Source organism: Plodia interpunctella, chromosome Z (assembly GCF_027563975.2).
Source record: "Plodia interpunctella isolate USDA-ARS_2022_Savannah chromosome Z, ilPloInte3.2, whole genome shotgun sequence".
In the NCBI taxonomy this organism is placed as follows: Eukaryota; Metazoa; Arthropoda; class Insecta; order Lepidoptera; family Pyralidae; genus Plodia; species Plodia interpunctella.
In genome coordinates, this window is record NC_071324.2 from 10362025 (window position 1) to 10376558 (window position 14534).

At 35.3% G+C, this 14534-nt stretch overlaps 3 protein-coding genes across 7 annotated transcripts in view; 2 read left to right on the forward strand and 1 right to left on the reverse strand.

Annotated features, from left to right (window-relative positions):
- The window catches only part of Egfr (Epidermal growth factor receptor), a 101443-nt gene extending 98757 nt beyond the window's left edge, over window positions 1–2686 (forward strand). For both annotated transcript variants that reach the window (XM_053768890.2, XM_053768889.2), the window contains exon 5: window positions 36–2686. In XM_053768890.2, coding sequence (XP_053624865.1) covers window positions 36–890 — 855 coding nt within the window. In that variant the 3' untranslated portion in view covers window positions 891–2686. The remainder of the gene's footprint in view (window positions 1–35) is intronic.
- Window positions 2687–3893: 1207 nt separating this feature from the next.
- wus (wurst) lies at window positions 3894–10913 on the reverse strand. The gene is made up of 6 exons (XM_053768892.1): window positions 10408–10913; window positions 8719–8866; window positions 8205–8406; window positions 7528–7671; window positions 6811–6934; window positions 3894–6691 (listed from the first exon to the last, which is right to left on the reverse strand). The coding sequence occupies exons 1-6, from the start codon at window positions 10666–10668 to the stop codon at window positions 6458–6460; spliced, it is 1113 nt and encodes a 370-aa protein (XP_053624867.1). The 5' UTR covers window positions 10669–10913; the 3' UTR covers window positions 3894–6457.
- Window positions 10914–12816: 1903 nt separating this feature from the next.
- The window catches only part of syd (sunday driver), a 34789-nt gene continuing 33071 nt past the window's right edge, over window positions 12817–14534 (forward strand). For all 4 annotated transcript variants that reach the window (XM_053767705.2, XM_053767701.2, XM_053767702.2 and 1 more), the window contains exons 1-2: window positions 12817–13491; window positions 14209–14364. In XM_053767705.2, the coding sequence (XP_053623680.1) occupies window positions 13162–13491; window positions 14209–14364 (486 nt within the window). In that variant the 5' untranslated portion in view covers window positions 12817–13161. The remainder of the gene's footprint in view (window positions 13492–14208; window positions 14365–14534) is intronic.

Consider the following 14534-nt stretch of genomic DNA (forward strand, 5'->3'; position numbering starts at 1 on the left):
TTAAGTAATACTTATTACTTTATCTGCACTTTCAGGATGAAAAGGAAATGATACGAAATCTTTCGTCGGCGATGGAAGGTCCAGAATCGTTGGTAGAAGCCGACGAATACTTGCAGCCTAAATTCAAAACAGTGCCAGGCACTGTCACCTCAAATTCCGCCATGAGCGCCGGAGTAGAAACTCAAACCAGTTCCCTCAAGCCGTGCACGTCCTCTTCCTGGGCCAACAATGTCACCGGCCCCGAGTGCCTCACTTCGGACGGCTCCAATAGACCCGAGACGTGGGATCAAGAGCTCCTCAGATATAACCATCAAATCAATCCTGATGGACCTGAATTGAGGCATTATTATAATAATGGGGTCTGCGCTTCAGATAGCTCCAGTTCCAGATACTGTAGTGACCCCATGAAGACGCGGCCAGATGGCTCTATAGACGGCAATTTCGACAGCATGTCGAAAACAAAAGAAGCTCAAGTCGGAAACTTGAAGTTGAATTTGCCACTGGACGAGGACGATTACTTGATGCCATCGCCGCAACACAACCAGAACGCTTCAGCGTATATGGATTTGATAGGCGAGGGCGGCGAGGGCCAGGACGTGAAAGAGATTCGGTACAACAGCTTCGTGGGTCCGAAGCGGTGCGTTGACAACCCTGAGTACTTGATGTCGGACGAGAGCGTGCCGGCGCAGACTCTGGGGATTCCGACGGAGCCGCTGCCGCTGGAGTCGCTGTGCGTGAGCGAGGGCAGTGGCGACGGCGCGCCGCGGCCCGGCACCAGCAAGTACCTGCCGCAGCGCTCGGTGGAGGAGGAGTCCATGTCGGACCACGAGTACTACAACGACCTGCAGCGCGAGCTCCAGCCTCTCCGCAGAAACGAGACCACAGTGTGACGCTCGCGCGGTGACTTTCGCTTTTCGATGACTTTTTTACTTAATAGTGCGCGCCGCGCCCCTCGTGCCATTCAACCGATGGCTAGTGTTAGCTTGTTGATAAATTTCGACTAAGAATTTTATTTCAGTTATAATAAACGACTTGTTATCTTTTTCTACTTAAATTTTGTAAAGGAACTGTTACGATATAGTAATTTGTAAAAATATTTCAATGCATCAGTTTGTCTGACGCACTTAACAAATTATAAGTTATTTATTAATTTAGAATAAGGATGGCTATGTTTACGTTTCTCGGATGCTATAGCGTTAAGAAATAGCGATGCAGTAGTTTCGAGTGTTAATTTAATGTTAAACTGTGATAATTAGATTAATTACAATATAATGGGACCAGTGAAATAATTAAGTGCAGGCCAAAACAGAAACTTTCGTTAAAAAGTGAATGAAAGAAAATATTGCCTTTATTACGTCTACATTCCTCTATGCTGTATACTTGTTCCCATAAAGGAATGTAGATATAATTACTATAGATACTATGCATATTTTAAGAAATTTTATTATTCTATATTTTCTTTAATATTCTTCCTGTATGTATTTCCACAGATACATTCCTAAACAATGGCTTATTATTTAAATCTTGCCAAGGATGGGACCACTGGGAACCAACGCAGCTGGCCAACTTGCTCTGTAAACTTGCCTAAATCTACCATTAGATTCTGTATTATAGTATGTAAATATTGTCTATATGTTGACAAAGTTTTATACATATTTATAGCAAGCACACAAAAGACATTAATTTTAAGATTTCGAGCTGTCATTAGCACAAAACGAGCTCAAATATTTCCAGCCGAAATGCAATTTTAATTTTAATTTAATATTATTTAGATAAGTGTTTTTGTTAGACCAATGCCATTAACTTGTAAATATATATCTATCCAACTGTACATATTTTATAATAGTATCTGCGTGTCTGGAGGATCAAGTTTAGAATTCGTTAATTACCAATAATTTGATTTGTAAAAGAAATACAATATTTTGTCGAAAACAATAGAATATGTTGAAATAAAATTGACAAACAAAAAATAGTTTACTTACTTTTATCTACAGACTATATGTAAACTTAAATTTTAATATTATCTTTATACTATTCCCTAAAATTACGCAGGTAACATTAAAATTCCAAGCATGGTCCTTCGGATCATACAGACACACAATATATTTTTTATTAAAAGTTTTTGTATGTCGTAGTTGCTACGGACATATTGAACGCCAATGTAATTTTTGTTTTCCTTTTATTAATAAATATTATGAAATCCGTGCTAATGCTAAATTTAATTGTGCCATTACAAATAAAATAGGATACAATATAAACTATAACGTATTGGATACGAATATGTTTACGATAAGGAAAGTAAACTGCATTATATATATTATATATAGCAGTGAATTAATGTTCAGAAAGCCTATGCAAGGATTTTTATAATATACTTACTTTTTGTTTATAAGTTTTCTTCTAAAGCTGAAGTTTTATCAAAGGAAAATTAATGAAATTTTACATGAAAAAAACATGTTATGATTAAATATCCTTATCTTTAACTCGGAATTTAATTTAGTACATTTATTATATATATACTTATATATTAATCGAAAATAATTATGATTAATCCCGATCATATATATTGCTTAGGGTTCCGACATATACCTCAAAAGCAAATAACAGAATCCTTGTAGAATTATTTTATTGTAATTTTTCCGAGAACAACGTCAAGGTATCTATTTGCAAATATATATATATATATATATATATATATATATATATTACGTACGTATATATAACCGATTTTTTTCTCAATAAGGCAGTTTATTAGTGCTTATGTAAACATATTCAAATTATGTATACTTATAGAATGCATTTGGTGAATACATGTTATAGATTAAGTTCGCATGGCTAACGTTTGTTCAATAAAATTGTGAACGATTAAAGTTGGTACTTAATGTACCACAATAAAAGAAAATTACAAATAAAAAATTGATTTTTTATTAGTAACCTTAAAATTCCCATATTGAAAAATATATCACGCTTATTCAGATGACACTACAATATGAAATGCCTTGTATTACTATATAGTACATAACAAAGTCGCTTCCCGGTCTGTCTGTACCTTTGTATGGTCAAGTCTTTAAAACTACGCAATGGATTATGTAGCGGATTTTATGAATTTATGACTAGTGTCTTTAGGAGCACAGGCACCATATTATCAACAGCTTCATAATTTTGACCAATTACTGTTATATTTGGTATTGTAATGGCAAAAAAAAGTAGTTTGCGTTAGTAGTACTAATTATAGATAGACATTGATAGTAAATTTGAAGGCGCAAAGCGTGTGATCTCATGTGTGTTATTGGAAATATAATAATGAATTATATCAGGGAATGCTATTGTTTCTTATCAGCAACACAGCTATATGTCTCCCTTGTGTTTCTGATGTATGTACTACATGTACGGGAGGATATGAAGTGGTCAGACTCATTCATCCTTTTTGTATAAAAGTTTAACTAACGTATTTATCACAAATACACGTTGCAAGCTAAACTCCTGAGACAAGTCCTGAGAGGTTTTTGATGTTTTACAAGGAACGCTGTCCCCTGTACGATGCAACTAAATACCTTTTTGATTAAGAATTCGTAGGATAATCTTTTGCCCAGCAATGGCATGGTTCGATATTAAATGAAATCAGTGGGATTAGAACTTTTGACGTGACAACGTCTTAAATTAGGTTGCGGCTGGGAGTCACTTATGAAAAAGTGTAACGCCCGGTAACGTTACGATGAGTCACCGAACGAGAGTGAGGCCCGCCGAATGCCTTGCGTCTCTCTCCCACTCAACTATGATCGGTCTGCTGCGCGCGTAAAAAGACGTTGTCACGTAAAATCTTCGCCCGTAAAACCGACTTTACAGGCAACCATTTTTTTATATTTTCGGACTTTTAAATAAAATTATAAACATATAAGTAAAATAATATTTATTATAAATAATACATTAATACTACTTACTAACATAAATAATACGTACAAAAATACAAATGTACTTACATATCTCAATAAATCAAATAAGTAGGTACATATAACTGGACGGATTTATAATTATTTTTCACAACTTAATTTTATCTCCGCGCCCGTTTTGATCAAATTATACTTGGAATATGAAAAAAAAGACATAACATGGTGACATAGAATCATAATGATTACGGGGCTCAGTTATATTACGCATTACAATTCTGAATGTTAAAAAATTAAAAAACATTAACTCATAGGCCACTTGTCCATGGAAACGCAGTTACGCTTTATGCCGGCTCCACGCTGTCATCGAACAGTTTGCCAAACTTCTGCAGATTCAGTATACATTGCTGGTTTTCTTATTGCGGTAAATATGCACTGTGTTCGGCGACAATGAAGCTGGCATCAAGTATTTTGTCCCCGTGGTGCCGACAAATGCCCACACGAACGAATGTACTTAGCGTACTTTGCATGCTGGCTTTGTATGCTACCGCGAGAAAAACCAGCAATGTACGTCGTTCGCTAAAGTTTAAACTTTACCGACAGTGTATAGCAGGGGCGGAACAAGCTCAGTGATCCATACAACACTGAGAACTATGTCTAAAACCACGGCGCTTAATCATAGTTTTATATTATTTTAATTTATGTATTTTTTTAAGCTTTTTGAGACAAATGGACAAGAGGCCTATACCAGCACTGTGTCTGTACATAAATATTATCAAAAAAGGGACAGTAAGATATACGACAACTTCTTTCAAAATTTACTTATTCGGATTCGAACGTAGAATATTTAAAACAGTTTAATCTGTGCGATTTATATTAAAGAAACGTAATATGCTTTATTGCCACTGTATTTTAAAATTTTTTTTATAAAGGCGAATATTGTTACTAAATTGGTAATTTTATTTTAAAATCCAAAGTTTTTTAGCGTTGTTTTTCATCACGAGTTTGCATTCTCCATAGAAAATAGACAACATCCTGCGAATAATGGTGATGAGAACATATAGGTATCATGCACAGATTATACCTAATTACGCAATGAAAATACAAATATTAACTTTCTACTAAAGAATTATTAAAACTAATCTATTAAAATAAATTATTCAATTGAAGAAAATTTACTTTACACTACCTTAAGAAAATAATTTGGCATAGTAAATGCATCTTTTCGACTTCAAACATTTGGTCTGGACAAAAAAGAAAAGATCAGATCATTTATAAGATTCAAATTCATTTATACATCAATTCAAAATACTAAAAAATATAATACATTTAAAAAATCGCTATAAAGATAATAAAATAACAAATAATTATTAATATAAACAAATAATTAAGTGGAATGTGATTTTTTAAAACAAAATTTGTTTTAGGCCCCGTAAAATTTCCTTTGGACAAAAATATATATATTTTTGTATTCCAATTAGGCTATAGTATTAGCTACTTTTTAAAGATACGTTTACACCAAATGAGATTTTACAACAGTACAGTTATTATTAATACATAACGGACAAACACTTCCATTTGATATATTTGTATTAAAGATTGTTTACTAGTTTAATTGTTAGTGACAATTTAACTATAGTATTCTTCTCTTCTACTATAGTATTTAAATTTGAAGACTAAATAATTGTTTTAAAATGTCTTTTATCTACTTCTACATATTTCATTTGTTCCAAAACTCGAGCAGATTTGAAATAGAAGATATCATTAGTTTATTCTATAAATTGTATTTATACGTTAACTAGACAAGAGTAATCTTCTAGCCTTTCGCGTATTATGATTTTATTATGAACTTTTAATATAAAGTCTTCAGAAACGACATGTGTTAAAAAATCGTTGTGTAGATAAAAACATCTGATAAAGCTATAGAAAAATAGAAGCTTGCATCGTAAACTTGACGTAACTGATATTGACAGACAGTTAGATGTGCCAGTAGCTGGCACACAAGTGTACAAGCTACTTGCGCGTGTATTTTCGCCATAATATTATTATCTACATACAATTAACACGTTGACAGCTCCCGCCTAGACAATGAAGCAATGATTTTAAATTCTATGAGATTTTTGTAGCGCAGTCACTGATTCGCAAAACGCACGCATTTTAAATACAAATTACTTTTACAATTTAATAAATTTGAATCTATTTAGCTATTTATATTCTGATAGTTTAGCCATATTCGATATAGTATCCAAGACACCTAGCTACACACACACTAGCAAAAATAGGACATTCATATGAAAACGAAATATAGTGAAACATTCCAGTCTTTGAATATTATTTTGGCGTTACGGAATACTTAAGGCCGTATCTAGCCGCACTAGAGCCACCATCACATTTTTAGCAAATTAATATTATTTCATAGCGAAAAATAACATTATGCCGCAAAAAGAATGTTATAAGAAAGTATTATAATTTATAGTAAGTGGTCACAGTTGACTAAAAAAATCTATGAAAAATGATGGGAGCACTAGTGTGCAGGGGATATATCGGCCACTTAAAGAACTCATATAAACTTACAACTCGATCTTTTCGTCGGCGCGTTCAGTGTTATCCTTTTTATTTCGTCTGTTCCTCCTGTGTTTGCTGTTGGAGAGGATTTCATACGCCTGTTGTATTTCCATGAAGCGTTCCTGAGCCGCGCGACGCTGGCTGAGGTCCTTGACCTTGTCAGGGTGGTTCTCGCGGGAGAGGCGACGCCAGGTGGATGTGATCTCTTGCTGACTAGCTTCTGGACCTAGTCCGAGAACCTGCGGATGTTTTTCTTTATTTATTCAAGCTTTATTGCAAAAAAAATGTTATGTCAACCATGTCGTGTCAAAATCATCGTTTTGGCGTCATAACACAAGAAAATAATGAAAAAACTCACCTTGTAAGCGTTCTGTTCGCCGTGAGGGTCGGACAGTTCGATGATCTGCTTCCACACCTCGTACCAGCCGTGATGTTGCGCATATTGGTACGTGTCGTACAAGCACTGCTTCACGTCTAACCACCTGCAATACATATAAGATATAAGGCTCACTTTCTTCTTTAAACAATAGGGTAGACGACATTTTTATTTCGGCGACTATTCGAAGGCCCTTATATTATTAGAAATATCATTACTGAGACAATAATTATAACACAATAAATATAACAAAAATACAATACAATAAATACAATCACACCCGTCCTACTAAATAACACTAAAACGTGATATCTCGATATGTTAGGGAAAAAATAGGTTTTTTCGGCAGCTACCTTAAATATTGCGTTCACGGTGTTCTTCTTCTAACTTTAAATCTTCTTATAATGACTCAACTGCATGGTTACAGCCTATGAATTATCACAATGATCTTATACAAATATCTGTGTTATCTAAAGTAGACATTTTTACAATTTTCTGTCCTTTTCATATACCCTATTAGTACATAAAATATTTATAATTTCCCCCGAGAGTAGTTTTTTTTTTTTATAAATGGTAGCCTATTGGGAAGCCCCAATACTCCTCACTATATATATGCAAAAAATCAAGAGGAATGCTTGAGCAGATAAAGCTTGGAGCAAACAAACTTATTTATACAATTAGTTGGGATAATTAACTCACCAAGGGCTGGTGAAGAAGTGGTGTAACGCCTCATATACCGGCACCTCATCGCCCTCACTGTCCGTTATGGTGCCGTGGAAGTACAGGTAACTGCACCACAGGGACAAGTAGAGACAGGCGCACAAACCTAGCACCGCCACACGCCTGCAAATCATCAATATATAATAAGTCATATAATCAATATATTTATTTGCATAAAATAAACCTTGTACATTTGATCACTTATGGAGATATGCTAAATTACAAAAATGTTGATATTGTGTCAATACAAATAGGATTTTGTAAGTCAACTGGAGTCATGAAATATTGGAACTGTTCCGGTGGGAAATTCACGCGGGCGATGTAGCTGACAGAACCTAGTAAAGGTATATTTATGAGGTCCACGATGGTGCAATTGATTGCGACATCGGCATGCGGCAATATTAAACCTAAATATCGGTTAAGTCACTTTCGCAATGGTCAATAATTGGGTGAGTAACCAAAAATGTAGCTATTACTATAATCTCGAACTCATCTGTGCTTCGGAAGGCACGTTTAGCCGGTCCGGCCTGTAATTATAGTCGTTTAAACCCACCAATCAGCATGGTGGGTCATGGCCCATACTGCTTATCCATATTAAGGCCTGTACTCCACCAATGGGGTTATTACAAAATGGCTGATATATACTTATGACTTACTTCGCAAGATGATGCCTCCTCGGTGTCCTCCGCCACTCCTTAGAAAAGGTGTCGAAGACCAAAGCAGCAGCCAGAACCATGAGGGTGAACCATACTGTCTCATCGTAGACGTAATAGCGCACTGGATATGTAACGTAGGCAGCTAGAAGAGGCCACTTGAGGCTACCCTGTTCACGGCCGATGTTGCCCACTACCCATACTCCTGGAAAATGACATCAAACCATCCTGACATCTTTTCAGCATAGTAAACAATTGAGCGGATTGCCTGATGGCCTGCAGTCCATGTAAATTGTACACAAATAGGTCGGTCGGCTAAGGTGTCAGTAATTGCAGCTAGATGGGTCGACGATGTAAAGGGAATTGCTGGACACAACTGACAACTGGATAAGGATCACTCGGGACAGATATGGTTGGCGTAGACAGAAGGAGGCCTATATCCAGCAGTGGCTCACGAAGGGCTGCAAAAAATAAACATTGTGTCTTACGTTAAATAAGAAAAAGTTCAATTACTTACCAAGAGCAGCCACCAACGGTATCAGGTAGTTGAGGTATCTGAAGTTGATACCCCAAACCTCATCGGGCGGGACTGCGAGCATCATCATCTGGCCCCAGGAGTAGCCGACCATCAGCATCCCGGTGAAGCGGTTCATCGAGAATGGAGGCTGTGAAATTTAGATTTTTGTAATGAGCCTCAAAGATATAACAGGATTACAAATAAAAACCAGGCAAAATCACCATGTAATAAAAGTCCACCATATCTGTTTGCCAGTTTGAGTTTAACTCAAAAACTGTGAATGGATTTTTGCACAACTAGATCTATGGGGTCAAATAAATTTTGGATTGTATAATTAATTCAATACTACTATTTGATTCAAAGTAACAAGAGTTAAGTGTATCTAGTAACTTACACACTTTGGATAGATTTTTGGATATACATATATACAAAAACACAAAAATAAAAGGCAATAAACTTCTTTTACGAAACAGACATTGAATGATATTTTAATTAGGACACATGTTATAGGCTATACACTATTGGCAAACAGTTTGGCATACATTACTAGTTTTTCATTGTGTTAAATAAAAGCTCAAATACAAACTACACAATGTTAATTTATTGGCGTCAGCATCAGTCCAAGTTCAGCGAAAGTGTATAGCCAGCTCTACATTAACACGACAACATGTGAGATGAGAACATTAATTCTGTGAAAAAGAACTACCTACTTTGCAAGCACAGTGGTTTGTTTTTATATATATTGTATTTCTATGCATTGCTGGGCAGACTTCCTTTCTGCATCTAAAACTCTTGATCCAATGTGGAAGGTGTGGCATATACCCAGCAGTGGGACACAAACCAGGCTTTAAAAGGTGGCAGGTGTTTGGCATGCAACTTTTCCATACAGTGCATGATATTATGTTTTTAAATGAATGTTAATTATGACATATGAAACAACAAATACTAAAGTGCGTGCTTTAAAACAACAAACACATGACTAAAGACTAAACATTTACAACACATTAACAAATACAAATAATCACATTATCATGCAATAATATACTCACTTAGGTTTAACCAAACGCCACCGAGAAGAAATTATTCTTAAAATAAAAATAAAAAATTAGAAAGATGTTACAGTGTGAATCAAAGTATTGTACGAATGTTAATGTTAATGATAAAAAAATCTGTATATTAACCAGCAATCCTTCACTTTCCCCATATATTTCCCATGTCTTAGTTTTGCTTTCTATTACACCAATGTGTATAATATTTGTACTGGGTTAATTCCATGGCATCCCAATTAAACCTTGATCCTAGAGATAAAACAATAGAACAACAATAGGATCTCAGTCAGATTGGGCTGGATGGGAATTGATTGGTTGATTAGATTTCAATTTCCATGAACAGCAGTTCATGCTACTGGAGAATTTTTCTTAATATTACATGACAATTATTCTTATAATGTCTGTGTCCAAACTGAGCCAATTAATAACCAACAAGGAGAGGAGTATTTGACTTGCTCTGTTGTAGGATTTCAGTGCTACATAGACAGTAGCAATTGGAACTACATCTATACCAGTTATTTACAAATAAGGAAAATATCATTTTAATGCTTAGTACCATATTCCTAGTTGTAGCCCCACACCAAACCTAAATTAAACTGAGAATATTTCAAGTACCTACATATATACAGTAAATACTGACCTTCTTGTTCGTCTTCATCCTATTTATCAGGTCTTGCATGTACTTAGGATCTTCATTCGCATCTCTGACATATCGGGGGATCCGGAGCACCTCTCCAAGCCAACCTACGCCAAAACCACCAAGAGTTGTCCACCATACAAAAGCATGCCTGTCGCGACGTAAATAAAAGTGGTGCAGCCCAAATATGCCGCCGAAGAGCCAAAGAACGTAGGCCCACAAAATAGACTTCTTACTCGGCATGCTGGCTTCTTTTACACCCATTTTGTAAAGAAACTGTCGTCGAAAGAATAACTACGTGGCAATTTGTTGTTAAAAAATATTATATATAAATTTAAACACTGAATATAATAATATTATTGTTACTCAAATTACGATAATGCCATCACTGTTTAATTAAAAACAATTATATTTTAAATTAAAAATAAATCTTCAAACGCCAATAAATTAATTTTGGTTGGTGTGCTTGCATGACATGACGACGACATTCAGTCAGTTGGCCGACCCGATATGACAGGAGTTCGACAACTCAAGCTGTCTATCAACTTGACAAAACTCACAGACAAAACTAGATTAGTGACGTTCGATACAACATTGTTAGAAATTTGATTCATAAATCTTCTTATAAGATATTATCTTGCAATGTATGTAAGTTCGTATGTTCGGGTGGAATGTTGTAACTCAAATTTTGAAGCAGATATCGCAGATACCAATTGAACTAAAATTTTGTACACAAGTTAAATTTGGATAACAATGCATTATTATATTATGATATGCATGACCTTTTCCACACTGAAACGGTTCCCGACGTGTAAATTCTTATTTGTTTTGATAAAAGGAATACCTATATAAACGAATGGGATAAAATAATTCCACACAACTTCTCGGCCCAATCCAGCTAATTTAATTCAAAACATATGATGAGGGACATGAGATATCAGCGCTGTTTCGTTTTTTCTCTCCGAAATTGACAGAAAGAGGCAAAACACATTTAAGTTTAGAATCAGTGGTGTTCTTAACGGCTATATTTTCACAGCGCGCTTTATGTAATACGCTAATTTTTTATAGCGCGCTTTTTTTGACGCTACATTATAATGAACGGAATCGCGATTCCGAATTCCGCAGTCCGCCCGCACGCGTTGTAAAGTTACTGTCGTTATATTTATTTCTGCCGTTATTTTATATTCTGATAATATTTTTTAACAACATAACTACTCCTAACTCCTGACGTGTACACACACAACACAATTTTGTCTTTTTTTTACACGAAGTGGGTTAATATAATGTTTTCATAAAGAATAATTATATGATGGCTTCTTTTTGGTTAATTTTATTATATTGCTACTATAATGAACTTCCCTTCATACTTTGCAGGCTTAGGACTAGACAGTCCTAAGCCTGCAAAGCATAATTTTAATATCTTTCGTATTCATGTGATATTTGATCAAAAATATATAGAAATGGTTATTAAAATTACAAAAATCGTCCTCAGTCAGAAATTAACAATTGTTCATTTTGTATAAACAATGAGAGTTCGTAACTAACTTATATTTACACAAACGCAACATTCATAACATAAATCGTTCATTAATTAATTATTTAAACACTATTGACATTATTTTACACAAACAAAAATCTAGAATCGCGCGCGAAATGTAGCGTCTTTCGCCACATAGGTACGTACGTAAAACGAGCAGAGCTAGAGGTCAACTGATTTTTTTAAAGCCGCAAGCTAAACAAAATTTACCCGATTTGACAACGAGAAAGTTCTTACGAAAATCCCGCGCGAGCATACAGCGCGCTGTCGCGCGACGCGAGGCCGCGAGCTGCGGCAGTCGACAGCGCCGCTTCATGCGAATAGATTTTTAGCAGGCGCTATACGTTGCGAGGACACATCGCGCTGTTTTTATCAGCTATACGTTATATTAACCACCACTGCTTAGAATCACAGATATTAGAAAATTAGATTCTTAGAATAGGTTTTAACTTTTTATGAATAACAGGGTAAATGTGTGCAGCCGCGCTGAAGGTTTCTAATAAATCTAAAAATTATGAATTTTTGGTAGGTTAATAAGGAATAGCAACAATTTTCACTCCCTTAATCAGACCCGCGCTCTTTCTAAATCCAGATAATTATTAGAACCATGACATAGGTACGAAGTACTTATTAAATCCCTGATTAGAACATTGTGTTTCTAAATTTACGCCTGAATATTGACCCATGGAATTAGTAGGTACCATGGATTTAGTAAGTACTTTGGTTGTACGGAGTTGTTAATTCCATGGTAGCTGTACTCCGTACGCAAAGTACTTATTAAAGTCCTTGTATGACCCTAATAATTGTTTAATGATTTTTTCTGTTGGAAACCCTAAATCTACATCCAGAGACAAGCCAGACGAAACCAATGTCAAGTCAATCAATCGAAGTGATTAGGTTTTTTTGAGGAAGGAGCGAAGAGTATGCCTTCGCTTGGGAACGAAAGAAAAATACGTCAATCAAACAAATGGTGTAATTCTCAAGATTTTTATCTTTTCTATCATTCTCTGTATAATTAAACATTCATATTCATACAATTTCTATGAAATCCGAGATGTCTAATGCAATAAAATAAACTCAAAAAATCGATCACGTCATTGTCCGTCGCACGTCTACACAAACTACTAATTATGTTTTCGCGTAAAATTCATTAGACGTCCTTGCGTAGACGTAATTTCCTTGTTCGTATTTTACTTATACCTTCAAATCGGTTTCCAATTATGAATTTCGACGATACATCCAGTAGTGGATACGTCACCACCGAGACGATATACGGAACTCACGAAGACTCCCATGTTGTTATGTCGGAAAAAGTGCAGTCGCTGGCTGGTAGTATATACCAAGAGTTTGAACGTATGATAGCTAGATATGATGAGGATGTGGTGAAGACGCTGATGCCATTGTTGGTGAACGTATTAGAGTGTTTGGATTCCGCATACCAGACTAACCAAGAGCATGAAGTGGAATTGGAACTCCTCAGAGAAGATAATGAACAGCTGGTCACGCAGTACGAGCGCGAAAAGGCGGCCAGGAAGCATGCTGAACAGAAGGTAAGCAAACACTACACAATATGAATTGAGAAGACCTTGATTTAGTTTTTTGTTATACATTCATGCAGATGATTTAGAGCTCAGTAGCTCTCAGGAGTTGTTACAAGTGACTATCAAGTTTGGATGTATTTGTTTTGTACATGTTTTTGTAACTAATGTGTAATCCATTTAGTTTCATTAACTGTGAGGTAAATGATTTGTTTTTTTTTAAATAAATATCTTTCAGTTTATTTTTTTCTAAATAAGATTATTTCAATACTCCAGCGATATAAAAATGTTTGTAATGTTAAGTACATTGCATTTAAACAAACTTGGTACAGTGTCGTCAGAACAATGTGCTGTTTCTGCTTCTAATAGCTAGTGTTGCATCTCTTCCTGAATAAGAACAAAAAAACTACAACACAGTTTATTTTGCAATTTAAGAATGTTAATATTAGGGCCAAGCAACTTGCACAAGGTCATATAGACATGCAGAGAGTTGGATGCGCTTCATTCTGTGCATTTGTGTGTGACCTGTTGAATTGATTAATGTTTTTGTTTATAATTCTTAAATGTGAGTTATTGTACTGAGTATTCCCTTATCATAAAATATGAAATGAGTTTAATCTTAATGTAATTAAGTCATATGAATCAATTAAGCAGAAAGTTTTTGACATTAACTGATAGTACTTAGCTGTGAGTGTTTATTTAATCTCATTTATTCATTGTTATATATAGTTACTTGAAGCCGAAGATCACTACGAGGGTGAGAGAAAAGATTTAACAGGCCGCCTGGAAGCCCTGGACAGCATTGTAAGGATGTTGGAACTGAAACACAAGAATTCTTTGGACCATGCTAGCAGACTTGAGGAAAGGGAGAATGAACTCAAAAAGGTCAGTATCAATATTTGATAATGTTCTACACACTACATAATTATGAAATGTTGGATAACATCTGCTTCCATGCTGTTGTGAGAACAAAAGAAAACATAGAATATTGTCATCTACTTCTCCTCCCATGCAGATATTTTAAGTTAAGGGAAAGAAACTATAAACTGAAGATT

Bases quoted from the DNA above. Each gene is read 5' to 3' on its own strand.
- wus (XM_053768892.1), bottom strand. From the start codon at position 10,668: ATGGGTGTAAAAGAAGCCAGCATGCCGAGTAAGAAGTCTATTTTGTGG. The intron at 8,407-8,718 runs GTAAGTAATTGA...GTCATTTTCCAG, and splicing joins ACCGTTGGTGGCTGCTCTTG to GAGTATGGGTAGTGGGCAAC. The intron at 6,692-6,810 runs GTGAGTTTTTTC...AAACATCCGCAG, and splicing joins GCGAACAGAACGCTTACAAG to GTTCTCGGACTAGGTCCAGA.